This window comes from Salvelinus sp. IW2-2015, unplaced genomic scaffold (assembly GCF_002910315.2).
Source record: "Salvelinus sp. IW2-2015 unplaced genomic scaffold, ASM291031v2 Un_scaffold16511, whole genome shotgun sequence".
Lineage (NCBI taxonomy): Eukaryota > Metazoa > Chordata > Actinopteri > Salmoniformes > Salmonidae > Salvelinus > Salvelinus sp. IW2-2015.
In genome coordinates, this window is record NW_019957621.1 from 15,640 (window position 1) to 34,024 (window position 18,385).

The 18,385-nt window shown below is 44.9% G+C and overlaps 2 protein-coding genes across 9 annotated transcripts in view; both read left to right on the forward strand.

The window, feature by feature from the left end:
* Positions 1-6,244, forward strand: part of shld2 (shieldin complex subunit 2) — a 9,107-nt gene extending 2,863 nt beyond the window's left edge. The window contains exons 2-10 of one of the 6 annotated variants that reach the window (XM_024146718.2): positions 245-337; positions 666-2,285; positions 2,534-2,641; positions 3,384-3,578; positions 3,774-3,935; positions 4,071-4,277; positions 4,988-5,225; positions 5,563-5,678; positions 5,790-6,244. In XM_024146718.2, coding sequence (XP_024002486.1) covers positions 1,046-2,285; positions 2,534-2,641; positions 3,384-3,578; positions 3,774-3,935; positions 4,071-4,277; positions 4,988-5,225; positions 5,563-5,678; positions 5,790-5,965 — 2,442 coding nt within the window. In that variant the 5' untranslated portion in view covers positions 245-337; positions 666-1,045 and the 3' untranslated portion in view covers positions 5,966-6,244. The other 5 variants (XM_024146717.2, XM_024146719.2, XM_024146720.2 and 2 more) reach the window with 5 other exon arrangements.
* Positions 6,245-6,378: 134 nt separating this feature from the next.
* nfkb2 (nuclear factor of kappa light polypeptide gene enhancer in B-cells 2 (p49/p100)) lies at positions 6,379-18,385 on the forward strand. 3 transcript variants are annotated; one of them, XM_024146714.1, is made up of 24 exons: positions 6,379-6,656; positions 7,585-7,654; positions 10,740-10,782; positions 10,896-10,971; positions 11,314-11,354; positions 11,788-11,886; positions 12,257-12,411; positions 12,594-12,706; positions 12,901-13,059; positions 13,268-13,372; positions 13,469-13,551; positions 13,734-13,872; positions 14,012-14,128; positions 14,272-14,463; positions 14,577-14,718; positions 14,867-14,981; positions 15,201-15,408; positions 15,830-15,999; positions 16,133-16,235; positions 16,549-16,757; positions 16,899-16,980; positions 17,069-17,235; positions 17,369-17,480; positions 17,698-18,385. In XM_024146714.1, exons 2-24 carry the CDS (start codon positions 7,638-7,640, stop codon positions 17,760-17,762), a joined length of 2,712 nt encoding a protein of 903 aa, XP_024002482.1. In that variant the 5' UTR covers positions 6,379-6,656; positions 7,585-7,637; the 3' UTR covers positions 17,763-18,385. The 3 variants fall into 3 exon arrangements, with proteins under 3 accessions (XP_024002482.1, XP_024002483.1, XP_024002484.1); XM_024146715.1 differs by having other exon boundaries at positions 6,380-6,656; positions 17,072-17,235; XM_024146716.2 differs by lacking the exons at positions 6,379-6,656; positions 7,585-7,654 and adding an exon at positions 10,393-10,648.

The window sequence follows — 18,385 nt, forward strand, 5'->3', positions numbered from 1 at the left end:
CACACACACACACACACACACACACACACACACACACACACAGTCCAGTCCACCATGCTTTCTTAAATAAGAAATCTAGCAATGATCAACCACAACTATGCTAACAGAGCCTCAAAAAGTTCTACAGCTGCACCAACTCTGGCAGTGTCTGTGGTATAAGCACACTCACAACATTGACAATCAGAAGGCCTACACCCTCTCCTCACTCCCATCTTTTCCTGTTTCTCACCACAACGTTATGCAGTTCGAGGGCTGCGATCAATCTTGATGTGGTTTCAAAGCGGACAGTTCTGGTGGATCATTGGCCCACGTGCTCACAACACCCATCGTCTGGTTGGTGAGTTCTAGGGAGTTACTCAAACACATTTTKGGCTTTTCCAAAGAAACATCACATGCCAGGAACATGTGCATTTAACAGAGTTTCTGACTAATGACCTCTGTTATTGTTGCCAGCTGTGGCGCTGTATACCTCTGCTGCACTAAAATCCCTGTACTGAGTGTGGAGGGGGGGTTTGACCATGGGGGGGTTCTACCATGTTTTTCAAATCACCATTACATTTCTGCCGACTCGTGTGAGGTTTGATTGACGAAACAAATCTATTTGTCCTCCCAAGCAATATCTAAACATCCTTCTTTGTCCTTTTTGAAATGTGCCCTGTTTAAAGAGAGGAAGTCAAATTCCACTGAGGTACAGTATTCAACCCCTCCAAGGTGAATTCGCACATCAGTGAGTTTGGGCTCTACAGTGTCCCACCTTAAAGTCTTCTAGTCCTGCTCTTTGGCATCATACTGTGGCAAAGAGTTAATCTTTATTTGACCAAGAAACACATACATTTACTAAGCATTAGCCATTAGCCTACATAATAACCATACTAACATTAGAAATCTATCAAAGGGATGAAGTAATCATTATCAACATGCATATGTTACATCGTAGATTCTGTTTTCTTCACAGGAGTATTTTCTGTTCCGGGGAAAGGATTACATCACCGTGTCTATGGAACCCAAGAGATTCTGACATGTGGCTTTAAGTGAAAACAGCAGCATGACCGACAAGCCCAAAATTCATGTGTTCATGGGTGCCCCTCCCCTCACACCTGTGTCTGATGTTGATGAGGGAAAGTCTGGTCAGTGGAGGACCATGGAGCTCTGCTGGCAGGGGGGCAGACTGAGGGCCAGGGAAGATGAGGGTGGGATCCATGGAAGTGACGGTCGAGGTGAGGTTGACGCTTCATCAGAGCCTGGAGAGCTGCCCAGTACCAGCAAGCACGGTACCAGTCTCCAAGGTCCTGAGACCCAAACCGGATTTCCCAGAGAGAGAGAACCAGGCTGTGAAGAGACAACCCAGGCTGGCCTGCCCCCTTTGGCGAGCTCAACTCCCCAGAATGAGCAAACAGTTGGTAATGATGAAGACCTGTGTTCTGAATCAGTGAAGGAGTATCTGGACAGCTGCTTCCCTGCCGGGCAGCCTGACCGAGGGCCTGAGTCTGCCCCTGAGAGAGCAGACATCCAGTCAGATCCAGCCCCTGCTCAGTCTGTGTCTGTGGAGACGGAGTATCTCAGTGCATGGACAGTCAGCCAGGCCCTGCTCCTGAGAGGAAGGCTGGGGGGACAACCAGAAACCAGCCCTGTGAAAACCAGACTTCCACAAACGCCACCTAAATCCACGCCATCCACTTTCACCAGCTCCCCAGAGCTGTACAGCCCAGCCACCCCCACTCAGTCCCCCAGAGAGCGGGGCCAAAGAGGGACCCAGCAGGGCTCCATGGAGCTCTTCTATGAGCCCCTGCTGAGCCAGAGGCAGGAGGAAAGAGGGGTGATACTGGAGGTCACTGCTGATGGGGTGCTCTGCTCTCAGGGTAACCCAATTGGGAACAAAGAAGTGGGTGTAGTCTTCAAAAGCCCTCTCCCATCACCTAGATCCCCTGTAAATACCTCACCTGCACCCCCAGCCCCTAAAAGGAGTAAAGTCTCCCCCACAATAGACAGAACTGATCGGTCACCAGACCAGACTACAGGGAAGGGTTGTGTTACTTCACAAGCCCACACCACCCTGGCTAGATGTGGCACCCAGGGAGTGCGTTACTCCATCTTAGTGGCCGTGGTGCACCCGTGTCATCTGAAGGAGATCAGAGTGAGGTCCGGGGTGTCTGCTGGCTCCTGTATCCCCCTGGCCTCTGTGGTGGTTACTGACCAATCAGAAGTGGAGATGAAGGTGGTCCTGTGGAGGAGGGCAGCATTCTGGGCCCTGACTGTGTATTCTGGAGATGTGCTGCTCATCACTGGTAGGTATAAACTACCCAGTTACTTGTTTTACTTTGTTATAAATCCTTTATAGATAAAATAGTGATGTTATCTCTTGCAGTTGCAAGTACTCACCTTTGCCCAGTTATGTACTACAGTAACAACAATCAAGGGTGAAAGGAAGTTCCTTGCATTTGCTCCTTATATTTGTACTTGCTACCAATAGACTATCAATGTTATATATGATACACGAGTAACAGCTACTGTACTTGTTGTGTTATCATGACAGGTGTGATGGTGAATGAGGACAAGTGGAGAGGAGAGACGGTTCTGCAGTCGTCGTACAGCAGCAGGCTCCTCAACCTGGGCCAGGTCACTGGCAGCAGCTCACCTCTAGGTGGGGCTGTTTAAACAGGAAACACCACATCATTCACAAGCCATTTGTAAACCACTGTGTCTTAATTGTGGTGACATATTTATAAATTAATTACTATGAATCGAATATCATGCCAAAGCCATATGGATACAATAAACTGTGGAAGTAGAGGAGTAGAATCAGCCAACTATTTAGATTCCAACCTGGGCACCTGTAGGCCTTGCCCCCGTTGGGGCGGCAGGTAGCCTAGTGGTTAGAGCGTTGTGCCAGTAACCGAAAGGTTGCTGGATTGAATCCCTGAGCTGACAAGGTAAAAATCTGTCGTTCTGCCACTGTTCCCCGGTAGGCTGTCATTGTAAATAAGAATTTGTTCTTAACTGACTTGCCTAGTTAAATATATATATTTTTTAATCTGGTGACTAGACAGGGAATTTCGCAAGTGCCTGTCAATTTATCTTGTGGCACATTTATCACCCCTCTCTAGAAGTTCTAGAATTTCTAATCACACTCTCACAGTTGTCTTGATTGATGGTGTAGATTCACTTACTCACTTCTGCTCTCTGCTCTTGGCATAGTGTGATCATTTGAATAGCTTCCTGATGTCTTGTTTTTTATTGAACACTGTCGTTTCAGAGGGTGTTGATCTTCACATGATGCCAGTGTTTGTGAAAGCCCCTTGCACATGTTCACCTCTGACTGTTTAGTCCTTAAAAAGCCCACTTTACATCTAGAGGGGATTGACAAATGTTTCTGTGTTCTGCAGTCCCACAGAATGTGAATGGCCGGACACTGAGGTCTCTGTGTGGTTACCTGCGTGATAAGCGTCCCCTGCTGGTGTCCCTCCCTCCTCGTGTTCCTCAGGATCCAAACACCGTCGCCCACGCCCGTCTCAGGACCCTGAGACCTGACACACTGGTGCATGCCCTGCTCCGAATCACACACACTGAGATGATCACAGGTAATACGCCTCAGACTAGGAGATGACATCATGTAGACACACACTATATTTTTCACACACACAACATAGCATTGTCACATGCACCGAGATATGCATTTTGTTTGACTTTGATATGGAAGGTGGTTGTATGGACATCGATCAATACATGAGTGTTGACAGCAGCAGCCTGTGTGTCTGACTCTGTGTGTTACCCAGGGTGGCGAGCTGAGGCAGAGGGCACGTCCAGGGTAGGAGGAGTACTGAAGGCTGTGCTGACTGTAGAGCAGGGGGATGGACAGCAGGGGGCAGTGGTGCTCTGGGGAGCTGCCTTGACCTGGCTGCAGCGTATCAACAGGAACAAAGGTAAAGTCAGAACAAGTAAGAATGAGTTACTAACTTTGCTAAACATTTAGCCAAGTGCTAGCAATCATTCTACTTGTATGCGTTACATAATCTAACCAGCTATTTAGATCTTGCTGCATGAGTGAGCTGCCGCCCCCTGCTCCTGTACAGATGCAGTGTGGGTTTTCCGTTTGCTCCTGGTAAGAGAGAGTATGACGACAGGCCTGCTGGAGCTGCACTCCACCCCCTGGGGCTCCTGTGAGCCTCTCTTCCCTGACGACACGCGGGCGCTGGAGTTCTACAGGCCAGGCCCTGCCAAACATACCAGCACCAGCTTGGAGATAGACCTGCACACTCTCCTGTCCCAGAAGTACACTGGTAAGCCGCTACATCAGTGTTTGTTTGACAAATAGTGGGTTGGGACCTACTCGTGACTCATGGCCATTGCAATTCCTTCTGGGTCACAACATAAGACTGGGTTTTGACCAGGAACATTACTTTGTTTATTTGTAGGGTCACAGGAAAATACAATTGGATTTTGGTTGGTCAAGCCACAAAAATGTTACAAYACTTGAGAAATCGAAAAATAGTGGTTCTGTCATGTAGTACAGCAGTTTTGTAAATGCATTTCTGCATTGAAAAGTAGCAGAATCAGCACTAAATTGCTGTTCTCACAACCCATTGAGAAGTTGCTGACCATTTTTATTTATTTATATATATATATAAATTCCAATGTCTGCATTTTTTAAAATTTATACCTATCTACCAATAGGTGCCTTTTATTTTTGTATAATAGTTTTTTTTTTTATTCAAACAACCACGATGTGCCAACGACCAACAATGCATACTACAAAAACAACAAGACAGCAATGCTAAACAAAAGACATCCAGGAAAACAATATTCAACACTGCAAGGCCAACTGTGTGTTTCTGTGCAGGTGTGGCACTATTTACATGTGTAACAAACTGTGTGTGTGTGTGTGCTGCGTGCAAGCGCTTGTGTGGCATCAGCCTCAGGCAGATGTAATGTTTCTCTTTTTTTAAACTTATATTTGACTTTTATCATTTGTTGCTTTTCGTCCTCTAAGGTGATGTGGAACTGAGAGTTCACGTCACAGCTTTCCAGTTTCAAGGCAGCCCCTCCCAGAATGCACTGCAGCGGATGGACAGCGACACGCATCTGGAGAGTATCCTGGACACAGTGTCAGGTGACATCACATTCACGGGTTGTGGGCGCTGCGCTGCCGAGCTGGACACAGATGACAACGGGATCTACTGTCCCTGCTACCCCTGCCTCCCCCATACTGGAGTACGACGCTATTACAGGTCCTACAACCACAACACTGTGCATCTCACCAACATCACGAGCATTTACATTACGGTATACAGAGAGACCTGAATAATGCTTCACTCACTGACTCGTATTATCTTAGTGGAAGTGTCCATTTCTCAGACRTACCAAACACACTCATTCCAAATGGAAATGGAATTGGCCGGTAATTAACTCAAGCAGCCTGAATAGCTCTCATTTTCTAAAAGAGGTGATTATATCAACCGCAAATGGCTCTTTCAAGCTCTAATACTAGCTTACACTATGATAGTACCATCTGACTGTTTGGCTTGTGTTTTGGTTTAGTAAAGTGACTTTCCCACTTAACTCCAGGCCAGTAATACTGACAGTGAAGGATGGGGAAAGCCAGGTGTGTGTGCAGGTGCCACCTGTCCTGCTGCAGAAGATCCTGCTCGACACTCCTCCTGACAAGCTGAGCAAGACGGTCGGTAAGAGGATGTGTTTYCCCACCGTCTTCAGACCCATGCCTCTTATCTTTCTGTCACTCATCCACCTCCTGCAGTTTGTGACACGGACATTATTATGTCTCTCTCCCACAGCTCCAGGGTCAGATGTGAGGTTAGTCCAGGTAGTGGCTGAGAGGATTTATTCCTTGCTGTCCATTCCCAGACGCACCTTCCTCCTTACCGTCCGCAGCCACTTCCTGTGTGACGAGAACAGTGTCCCCACTGCCCAGGACTTTCTACTGCTGGATTTTCATGACCCCAAATCATAACATGTCTCCGCTCACTTGAATCAACTCCAAATGTCACATGAATGTATTTGTACTATCCTACCACAGTCATCACAGATCTTTGAGGTATGTTTAGGCCTCCCTGAAAGTACTATGTTGATATGGAAAATGGTGTCATGTTTGTATGAATTTGTTTGAATATTAATAATTTTGCCTTGTGAAATAAAAAATAAATATTTTCAGTGTACAAATATTGCAGTATAGTACCATATACATTTTGTTTTTGTCCATTKTATTACTAAAATATACAAACATCCATTACATCCTTGCTTGAACCTCTCATCTTTGCAGACCAGATCATTTTATTGCTGTTGAAATGAGGGCGGGAATTTGTAGAAAGGGCACTTCCCACAACCAATTGGTAGCTCGAGTTTGACACGTGTCTGCGGAATTCCCCCAGCACTCCGGGGCTTTCCAGCTGGCTTGATAGACCGTAGGCAAGAGAGCCAGCCTATCATAACAGATAGCTAAATATGAGAACATCAACAGTTTAATAGATGGGGAAATACATGGAACAAATCCCGGATTTGAGCCGACAGTGAAGTGAACGCTGTGTTCTGTACTTTTGATGTACGCCCTGACATTTCATAATCGGTTTGTTAACTTCAGCAGCAGCAGTCGTGCTGCCCAGGTCTCTCCTTCGAGGTGGATCAAGTTCAGAGGAGTTGTTAAGGTAAGGGATTTTATGAACAGTGGTTGCCTGTGTGTGTCAACATGTATGTGATGTGTGTTGTAGTCTTTCTTCCCTGTCATAGGTAATCCAGGACAGCTGTTGTCACTGTGACTCAAACTCCTTTGACAAGCTACCCTATWTCTTGCTGGAAAGTTGTGGCCATTTCATTATAAATTATGGTTTGAAGTTATGAAACAACTTTAATGGCCTAATGCCTTCATAAACCCTTGGCTATATATGCATCAGAAAACATTCATAAACAAATATGATGATTTTAAAAGGATGATAGTTAAATTGAAATGGGACAGCGCCAGACGTAAGAGCATGCTTTAACACCTTATATGTAGCATGAATTTGTTTACAAATGATGGCCTAAGCATATTTGTTGTGCTTAATGAATGCACAGCCATAAATTGTTGACTGGCTGTGAGGTGATGATATGTCTACAGCTGTAGCCTAGGCATCAGCAGACTAAATTATTTCATTAATAAATATGTAACAAGAAGATTATGTAAAAATTGGACCAACTAATAAAGCTCTCTTTATGCAAGATAGTTACTGATTGTCTATGCTTACTGACAGTATGYACATTCATTCTAATTTGTTCAACATTGTTTCATGGGGAAAAGTGGGTTGSGGGTTTGGCCCCATTTTAGCAACCAGGCCCTGGAAATTCCCGTATTAGTCTGCTGCTGTACTATTTGGATATGAACACACAAACTTGCTGTGGTGAGCCACTATAGTTGTGGTTTGAGGGGCGAACGGTGGGATGAAGTTGTTAAACCCATAGGAAATAAGGGAACGGAAAAAGGGGATACCTAGTCCGTTGTACAACTGAATGCGTTCAACTGAAATGTGTCTTCCGCATTTAACCCAACCCCTCTGAATTAGAAATACCCAATGGACTAATAACAGTTTCCTATTGCAGGGAGCTGACAGTGAGCCTGAAGTATCATCATCTATGATCCACTGACAGGCATCATGTCTGAAGCACTAAGGTATGTACTGCTGTTGTGATTGTTGTGCTACTTTGTTGAGGGGTCTCTACAGTCTTTGACAGTTGATTGAGGTCGTTTTGAACAGACTGGAACTATGGATCAGGGTCAAGAGTGGGGTCTGTTTTAAAGGAATGAACCAGTAAATGGTTGTGCATGTTTTAGTGTTGGGCTTGTTCTGCTGTTCTTTAGCTGGCACGCTTTGATGGCGCAGGTGGAATAGGCCTAGCGCTAGAGGAAGTCTCGAGTAAAATGGCAGCTATGTTCATGGTGCTAGTTCGAATCGTTCTGAAAGGTGGAGACTCATTCTGCTKCTGGAGGTGGTGCTGTTTGCCAACTTGATCTAATTGTTGTCTTTGCCATATTAATCTGTTCATACACAATTACACATTCTTGAGTGTTCTGATATGTCCACACATCGTTCTCTTATGCCACTCGGGATCTAATCTATAAAACAAAGGCCTCCGTTTTGTTTGGTGTTGTCACATATCGGGAGCGCTGTACTATGATGCCAGATTTTACTTWGCAAAAAAGAAAACGAAGCCGATTTCACTCTATGATCCTTTAGTTACCCTTTACTCGTGGGAATTAGCCTATATGGATAGGGCTAAATTAAATGTGTTTTACAGAATAAATAGGAAAAGCATATGCATGGTAGCAGTTGAAAAGGAACAGTTTGGAGATTATGGGGAAATGATTAGACCAAAGTTGAGGACAGAACGGTTCACCTGACACAAGACTGAATACAAACATTTACACTGTTGATTTTATGTGCATTTTACGTTTGCTGTACTTTTCGCCGCATTTGTTGATAACAAAATCTGAAAGTACTGGATACATTCAGTAACATGATAAGAATATTCCTGGAGATGTGAGGTAGATGCAACATCAGACCAAAAAAAATGACATGGGTTTCAGTGAGAGGACTAACTGGTGTCTCCCAGTGGACACACACCTCTCCAAAGTGTACACAGTTCCTAAGTAATTTCAATGCACTTTTATGACTCAATGAAGAGTCTTCAACTGTAAGGTGTTTTTTGTTGTTGTTGGACCCCCCCACCTGAGGAACTACAGCAAGCAGACTTGTAGTTGTTTTGAACGCAGCCCTGCATCCCCGCCATCACACAGTTAACGTACTGTTGTTGTTTAGCAAATCCAAAAACAGCCCATTATAAATCACAATCTGGGCCAGGTGGGCATCATTTGAAAGCTTATTCTATTGCCAACATGACTAGCTAAGTTATAAAATAGGATTTCACAGTGTTAGGCTTTCACAGGGCAATTTAGAGAAACAGATCGTCATTTTGGTGCCTAGAAAGGACTCGTGTGTGTGTGTGTGTGTGTGTGTGTGTGTGTGTTCCACTGTGAATTTGATTCACAACAGACGGAAATTGTTCAGAACAACCCAGGGGTATGACGCTATGTCATCTGCAACCGTACATCAAACATAGTGATCATAAACGTTGACAATGTATAACATGAGCTTTATGATATGGAAATGTGAAGTACGCATTTGGACGGGCGTTTGGCTTGCTTGTATGACATCAAAGCGTTATTTATTATAATCCTCAATGTCTCCTCTTTCAAAATGTAGCATTTCCCTCACTCAGACAACAAAAAATTCACAATTAGTGGGAAGGATGGGGGCAACTTCTTGTCACGTTCAGAACGTCTGTCAGTGAAAACCCATACAGCGCTGTGAAGCACAGRGTCTGAACTCTGACATTTTACAGCATGTTACTGTACAGCCACTGCATTCCACAAGTGTGAAGGGCTACAACCTACTTCAGCAAAATTAACAAACGTGACTCTGTGTCAACATAAGGCTGTTTTTTCCAACATTAGGACTATTTCCTCAAGAAACAAAGTYCGCTTAGTTTTTTCTTCCTTAATTCCCAGTATCACTGGTGTTGTGACACCCCTGGTTTAGATGACAGATGTCACAGCAAACATTCTTCAAACCTCAGACTTCCTTTCAATTCAGCATCATGACACTGTCTCACAGAGACGTGACAGTTTGCATGACAGTGTAACGCATTCGGAAAAGCTTCCTGCTCATCTGTACAAAAAGCACCTGGGCCAACGCCACTTACTCTTACACCTACTACATGAACATGGCCCAGTCAGAGCAGAAGCCACTGAAAATGACCTTAGAACCTGCCCCCCCCCCCCCATCTCAAGACAAAGAAAGGAGGCTGTTCTGGATATGGAGGGCACAGGAGATGCGTAGGTACATTATTGTAGAATAGGAGGCAACCCTATGTTGTCAGGGGTTTTCCATGTTGTTCRGAGTAGAAAAACAGGTTCAGGCATTTGTAGTCTCACTTTTAGGGGTTAGGCTAACCTCAGTTCACATCAAGTCAGAACTTTTATCCAAATAGCCTTCTTGCGGAAGACACATTTCAGTTGAATGCATTGTTGTACAACTGACTAGGCATCCTCCTTTCCTTTGGTTCAGTTGGATTTTTTGAAAACTTTTCTCTGTCAACTTAGAAGGGTAGCTGCTGAAAAGAAACCTTCCGAATGCAAAATGGAGAGGAAGAAGGCTGGATGTTATTTTAAAGATTATAGAGAAAGAAATAAAGGCTCTTACAAAAGCCTGGTGTTTTTTTTTWTATATATCTGGTGTACTGAGTCAGTCTGAAATCAGCGGCAGCACTGAGCTGGTATTCTGGGGGATTTCCTCTCTGTTTTTTTTCCTTCCTCACTTCCAGGAAGTGATATGCGTGAGTAAAAGAGGGAGGGGGAAAGAGAAAAGAACAGAACACTGCAACATCCTTCCTTGTTCACTTACTATAAAGTGTGAGTGTATGAGATTGAACGTTATCTCMATTTTTTTGTTGTTACATCTCATATTTCTTTCACTTTGATTTTTGTTTTTTTAATCATGATGAGAGGGAAAAAAGGGGATGTACAGTGAGTCAAGTGACTTTTTCACATTGAGTAGTACTGAAGTAAATGACTTCCTGTCTGTGTACATCTCTACAGAACTGAAAGGTATGGAGACTTGTTATTTATGATCAGAAAAGAGTCGACATTTTGTCTAGAAACTACATTTGGTAATTTGTATTTCACCCTTGTGTTTCAGAATGGATGAAGCTCAGTACAGCATGAAAATGATTGAAAATGAGGTAATGTTTTTGCTGGATTTGTCAGTATGTCCGTTATATTATGTTAGAATGAAATACATTTTTTAAAGATGGAATGATATGCAAATAAAAATGTAATCATGTAATCTCCCCAGCTGATGATTAACTTTTCAACTTATGAGTTCATGCCACCTGTGGAGGTCAAGAGTGAGCCCTACGTACCTGAGACAGGTGAGTTTATACCTTATGTACACGTTGTACCACATGGATACAGCATACTCAAGTTGTACTGTAGTAATATTATTTGGTATGATATGAATATGGTATGTACACTCAAGTAGAAGTGATCTCACTGACACATGTTTAAATGTCTTTCAAAACTGCATATACTGTATGTAGTGCATAGTAATTAGGATATCTTACACAATGAACCATGCACTGTATGTAATGCAAATATGCTGCCTGTATATCTTTTTTATCTTTGGATTCTCTCCCCTGGATTTTTGAAGGGCTTGGATGTGAGTCTTGATTTGTAGCCTCCATCTTACAGTGACCCGTGTTTCTTTGTTACAGCTCATGGACCCTACATTCAAATACTTGAGGAGCCCAAACAGGTGAGCTCCGAGAGTTGCTCTTAAACAGTGGAATGACGTCTTCCCTTGTTCTACTGTTTCTGTTCAAGTAATTACATAAGACTGAACACGAGTTTCGAAACTATCAAATTCACAGAGTTCTTCCCGCCGCTCATTGCGAAACTATGACATTCACATAATCAGTTGATTGACACCAACCATTTTTCTATAGGTACTTTATATCTAGCTCCTGCTCTCARCTCTCCCAAAGAAGGTGCCCTTTGAACTAGAATGGAATGTAGAAATCGAGATACCAATGTCAGGCTTGTCCCTTACTCCTGTCTTTGCTTTATGGGATTAGAATATGACGGTGGGTTGGAAAGCCCAGGATTTAGGAAGTGACTCTTTGTTACAGTAAGTGCAGGCACTGATGTTGGGGAATTATCTCTTGACCTCCTTGTTCGCCTGTCTGCAGAGAGGCTTCAGATTCCGCTATGAGTGTGAGGGTCCATCCCACGGTGGGCTCCCAGGGGCCTCCAGCGAGAGGAACAGGAGAACCTATCCCACTGTCAAGGTCAGCTACTATACTGTAGTACACACTGTTGGGTACTTGGCTGTCTGTCTGTCTTTTAGCTTCACTGTCTCTGCCTGCTTTTCATCATGCGTCTTAACTCAATGGAGCCCAATAAGCTTTCGAATGGGTATATACGCGATATATTGACATTGCGTTATTGTTTGAGACACACGACGTGAATAAAAACAATTGTTACAGTAATTTAACTGTAAAGTTATGCTTCTYCACTGAATCATCTTGCCTTGTACTTTGTTAGTGTATCTGTGTGATGGTGTATTGAGATGAATTCCAGCCTTATAGGACATGAACCTTTAGTCAATAATGATCTGTCTAACTCCCTCTTTTGTTCTGTCTGCCTGTGTCTCTCCAGGTGTCTAACTATGTGGGGATAGCCAGGGTAGAGGTGCAGCTGGTGACCCACTCTGACCCCCCCCAGGTCCACGCTCACAGTCTGGTGGGGAGGCACTGCTGCACGGAAAGTGGAAAATGCAGTGTGGATGTGGGCCCCAATGAACTCACAGCACAGTGAGTACAGATAGACAACCAATCTAGATTTCCACCTTTGCCTGCTCGGGGATTTGAACCAGTGACCTTTCGATTACTAGCCCAACACTCTTAACCACTGGGCTACCTGCCGTAACTTGACTGGTGAATGTCAACATCTCTCAAACTACCCGTTTCTCATTCGATTTCTCTCTCCTCTGTAGGTTCAGTAACCTGGGCATCCTCCATGTCACAAAGAAAGGGGTGGGGGAAGTGTTGTTCAAGAGACTGAGAGAYGAGAAGAGGAGGCAAAGGGGGCAGCACTACCATTTTACTGGTAAAGAGCCTGAAACCCTACTTCACTGTCCTTTCAAATGAGGAAACCTACTCTGTGAGGGTGGAATCCTAACTTGAGATATACTACGTGCAACCCACAACTTTGTGCAAATCTCAACGCATGTTAGTCCATAGAAATCAATGTGTTTGTGAAAACTGCTACAAAGACACCCTCTCTCTGTCTATCTCTCACAGATGCAGAGGAACAAGCCATATTGAGAGAAGCCAACGAGCTGGGCAGGATCATGGACCTGAACATAGTGAGGTTAAAGTTCACGGCCTACCTCCAGGACAGTAACGGAGGGTTCTCTAGGGCCCTGAAGCCGGTGGTCTCCAATCCCATMTTTGACAGCAGTGAGTAGTAACTCTTTCTATCTCTGTTCTTCAATCCTGGCCCTAGGAACCTATAGGTTTTTGTTTCAGACCAGTACTATCATATCTGATTTTAAATGAATAAACTAATCATCAAGACCTTGATTAGTTGAATATCTTGTCAGTGCTGAAAAATGTACATGTATTACTATTGTCAGTAGTGAACACATGATTATATTTATCCACCCAGAGTCACCCAACGCCTCCAACCTGAAAATCTCCCGTATGGATAAGACCTCTGGGTCTGTGCTGGGAGGAGATGAGATMTTCCTACTGTGTGACAAAGTTCAAAAAGGTGAGGGGCAGTTCAGCCCGCACTGATTTTACAATAGTTTGTCTGGAAACAATTTACACAATTTCACACATGATCATATTTTGTTCTACTTTTCAGATGATATTGAGATCCGCTTTTATGAGGAGGATGGAAGCTGGGAGGCCTTTGGTGACTTCTCTCCAACTGATGTCCACAAGCAGGTACAGAGTCTTTACTCCGTGTGAAGTGAGAGTGTGTGTCGGGGGGGGGGGATTTTGTGTGAGTAATAACTATTCTTGTGAATACTATGCACGTTATTTGGCAAAGGTTGACTCCCACACCATGTATGATCTTACTCATACCCCTCTCATTGATGTCACTGTTTGGGCCCCTACCTGTGCAGTATGCCATCGTGTTTAAGACGCCCCCGTACCACAGCACAGAGATCGATCGTTCAGTCACTGTGTTCCTCCAGTTGAAAAGGAAGAAAGTGGGAGACTGCAGCGACCCCAAGCAGTTCACCTACGTTCCTCAAATTCAAGGTGAGTTAGTCTGATGCTCACAATCCCTTCTGCGAGAGAGAACAATGATGGAATCCAGAGCCGGAGGTCCCATTGGATTGAATCAAACCCTTTTAACTCTCTCTTCCTCTCTCTTCGTCTCTCTCCATGTGTAACTTAGATAAAGAGGAGGTGCAGCGTAAGAAGCAGAAGCCCCTCCCCTATAATGACCCATGGAGAGGGCCTCTGGGAGGGGCTGGGGGGGCAGGAAGAGGTGCCGGAGGACCAGGAGGAGGTGGTGAGGAACCTAGATCTACATACTTGAACTTTCTTTTCTGTCGGCCCTTCATCTCATTGCTATCAGATGAAACGCTGGCCTCAGTTGTCACAAGGATTAACAGATGTGTCATCATCACTAAATCATTTCTTTCCTATCCACAGGATTCCAGTTTAACCAGCAGATGAATGGACCAGGGTGGATGGGGGGTGGATTCACTTGTTTTGGGGGTGGTGGAGCCCAGATGTCAGGCACCACTGCCCAGGCTGAGGGTACCCAGCAGCAGGCAGGAGGGATGGCCGGACAGACGCCAGGACAGAYAGCCTCACCACTACAACAGCAGCTCTTCCAGATTGGTAAGCCACATTATAGCAGTGCTGGGGTAGGGAAAACTAGAGTTAGCTAGCTACATGTTGGAGAAATTGTCATAAGTTGTGTTATGCTAATAAGACTATCCTGTTGTTTCCAGCTGCCACTCTCCAGAGCAGGGCCACTCGGATGAGCAAGCAGACAGCTGGGGCTCTCCTACAGTACTGCACCACTGGGGACGTCCGGGTCCTTCTGGCAATGCAGAGACACCTATGTGGGGTCCAGGATGAAAACGGAGACACGTGAGTCTAACTCTGCCTCTACAGCACATCAGTACATGTTTTTGAGGATCTGAGTTGAGTGTCTGCCTCCATTCTATACATTATACTGTACATGCAGTGTGTTTTGTATTGAGTTTGCTTTGCTCACTTGTGTTCTGTCTCCCAACAGGCCTTTGCACCTGGCCATCATTCACCAGCAGTCAGCTGTGATCCAGCAGCTGGTTCATACACTCCTCACCATCCAGCAACGCAAAGTCCTCGACAAGCTCAACCACCTCAGCCAGGTATAGACCCTTCTGCCACACACCAGGGCTGAATTGAACTTTAGAAGATGGACTATAGAATCTTTACATACAAAACGCACACAGACATCTTTTTTTGGCAAAACTTAGAATACGTTTTAGGTCTACCTAGTAGTACAGTTAGGGGTTGTTTAGTGTTGAAGAGATATTCACAACATGCCCTTGTCTTCCCTCCTGACTGTCCGCCATCTCTCTCTGAAGACTCCACTCCATCTGGCGGTAATCACCAGGCAGGTTAAGGTGGTGGATGTTCTCCTGAGGGCCGGGGCTGACCCCACYCTGCTGGACCGGGACGGCCGGACCCCCCTGCACCTGGCAGCGCTGGCCGGGGACGACGTCACACTCAGGGTCCTGCTGGGGCACCTAGGAGAACGCTACAGCCACCTGGTCAACATGGCTGACTATCATGGTGAGTTGGGATGGTGGAAAGAAGGGGGTCATCTGAGTTTGAGTTTATTCCGCCCATGAGACTTGAGCATGATAAGTAAACAGATAGGCTTCAAATTAGACCATGTGAATTTCCAACTAAGCAATGGTGGTTGCTGCTTAGTCTCAATAGTAGTAAACTCCGCAGTATTCCTTCAATTAACTTAAGGATGGGATTCAATCCAGTCTGTGTTATAACGCCTTGACATTTAAAGGTCATTTCCGATTGAGACGGCTTATGCAGCAAGCGTTTACCGTGAATGCGATCTCCCTGCAGAACAATGCCTTTTTAAAAGACACCTTTGTCTACAGGCGCGATCGGATTGAACCCCGGCCTAAGACTCACTAGGTGCTTATTACTGTAGTAGACGGTATTAATCTCTCTAATTCCCTCTCCTTCTCAGGTCTCCATCCTCTCCACCTGGCTGTTCGCAAGGGAGGAGAGCGCTGTCTACGTCTGCTGGTTGGGAGCGGGGCTAAGATCAACGACCCCGAGCGGGGGAGTGGATGCTCCGCCCTCCACCTGGCTGTTAGAGAGAACCTCTTGAAAGTGGCCTGCACTCTCATCACAGAGGTACCTTACTTGACGCCCAGTGCGCGCACACACCTTAACGAAGCTACTCATCTACTATTCTTGCTCAGACTCTGTGGCRTCTCCGTTTCACTCTTGTCTAACCTGAGGCATCCCCTTCTCTCCTGTCCTACAGCTGAAAGCAGATATAAACATGTGTACGTTTGGAGGGAACACTCCTCTCCATCTGGCCGCCAGTCAGGGCTCCCCCACTCTCTGCTCCATGCTCATTGCTGCAGGTGAGATGCATACCCCCTACCAACCATCCAATACATMGTTTTTACCTCAGTCAGTTACATAAGGGCTACAAGTCGAGATTAAGTGTGTAAGCAGTCATTTATTGTGCATATATAGCCTCGCTACTGTTATTTTACTGCTGCTCTTTAACACATTTTTGTTACAAGCCCTTAACCAACAATGCAGTTAAGTAAGCATTTCACTGTAAGGTCCTCAATTTGATCACCATGTTTTTTTGCTTTGGAAAATTGTCTGCTACATGGCTACTAAGTGAATAGAACCCAAATAGAACATTAACGACTTTCCTCTCCTCAGGAGCCGATAAGAATCTGGAGAATGATGAGCCGCTCTTCAGCTCCTCTTCCTCAGATGAGGAGCAAGAGGATGGACCAATAAGAGATTTCAGAGAGTTACAGATCCAACAGCAACCAAACATCCCACCACCGTTGGGGAAAGAACAAGTCAACCCTCGTAAGAGACCAGCAACAGGACATACACCCTTTGACCTTACTAAATGTCAAAAGGTGAGATTGATTCGTCTTATCAACCCAACATGTGTGGACAAGTGATTAAAAACAGAACATGCTGTAGTGTCTGTGGTGTGGATAGATAGGCTGGACTGAGGTTGCTGCCATTGAACTTACAYAAATCTTCCCCTGCTACAGGTGAGAGACCTTCTAGACCCCAGACAGAGACCCAAGYCCAGCCAACACTCAAGTAAAAAGCCTAAACCGAACAGCACGGACGGTAAGAGAACRGTCATACCACCATTTTGACTCTGGAACATTACCTGAGATCTATCCAGTAATCTAACCACTGTTCCCATTCCCCTCAGCAGAAAGTGAGCAGCTAGACAGTGAGACGCTCCATAAACTGTGTGAGCTCCTCAGTCTGGGCGATGTACCCTGGAGACAGCTGGCAGAGAAACTCAACATGCTCTCCCTGGCACACCTGTACCAGGAGAGTCCCTCTCCCTGCTACAAACTGCTGGAGAATTACAAGGTGAGCAGGGGGGCTGTGTGTGTCTAGTAAGGGGGTAAGTATTAAGTTAGTACGCTGTTAGAATGGCATGACTGCTTTAAGAGAATAAAGCTGATGGTGCACGAGTGAGCCGACAGTATCTCTCTGTGTGTAGTTGGGRGGCGGTCCAGTGGAAGGACTGGTGGAGGCTCTGCAGTCTCTGGGTCTGACTGAGGGAGTGCGACTACTGAGACGGGCTGAGCTGAGAGAGGACAAACAGAACACAGGTACTAGAGCGACCACTAAAACAGTCAAACAATCCAGCACACACATACACATTAGTCTCTCTCTCTCTACCATGTACTTATGCCATTGCAAAGGCATACTCTATGTAGCGGTTTGTTCCCAAAAACAGTAGAATTGATCCTAATTCAATGTTATTTACTCTGTTCATGCCTAATATATGAAATGAGACATAAAAACCATCCTCACTCTGCCATTCAGATCAGACAGTGGACAGCGGCTTTGGGAGTCAGCCAATGGATGAGCCAGCCTTGGCCAACCAGTGAGCACCAGGAAGAGTGAGGAGCAGGACCAGCTCGGTTGGTGGGAGGTTTCAGTCCAGCATTTCATCTTGGAGATATAACAAACCCTGTTCAGCACACCCTATGGGGAAACCTTTGGGAATTGGATGTCATGCCAGAGCCTTTGCTGATGAATGCAGAATTCTCTCTGCCATGACTGCAACGTTGACAACTCACATTGTTGGGCATCCAGATAATGTTCTTGTATGTTATTTTTCTTATGCAGACAGAGCTGAAGGCAACGAACTAAGGAAAACTCAGTCTCAATATGTACAATAATTATAACAGTGGCCTCATCTCCTTACATTATTTCTGATGGTGAAAGTTGACAAAAGATAGGCTGGTCTTTTTAAATGGTCCATTGACACCTTCCAAAAAGTCAAAGTATAAATAAGAATTTCTCAAATAGTTGAATGGAATTATGAATCAATTTCACACACATTTATTGGCTGACAGTCTTACTAATACTGTGTATTAATTTGGTTTAACATGAACCAAATAATTGTACAGCCATATTGCAGGTGTGAAACGTTTGCGAGTGTATTTGCCATGTAACGTTAACTATATCTTGTYGTTGTTGAATTAAATGAATATCTCTCCTGACACAA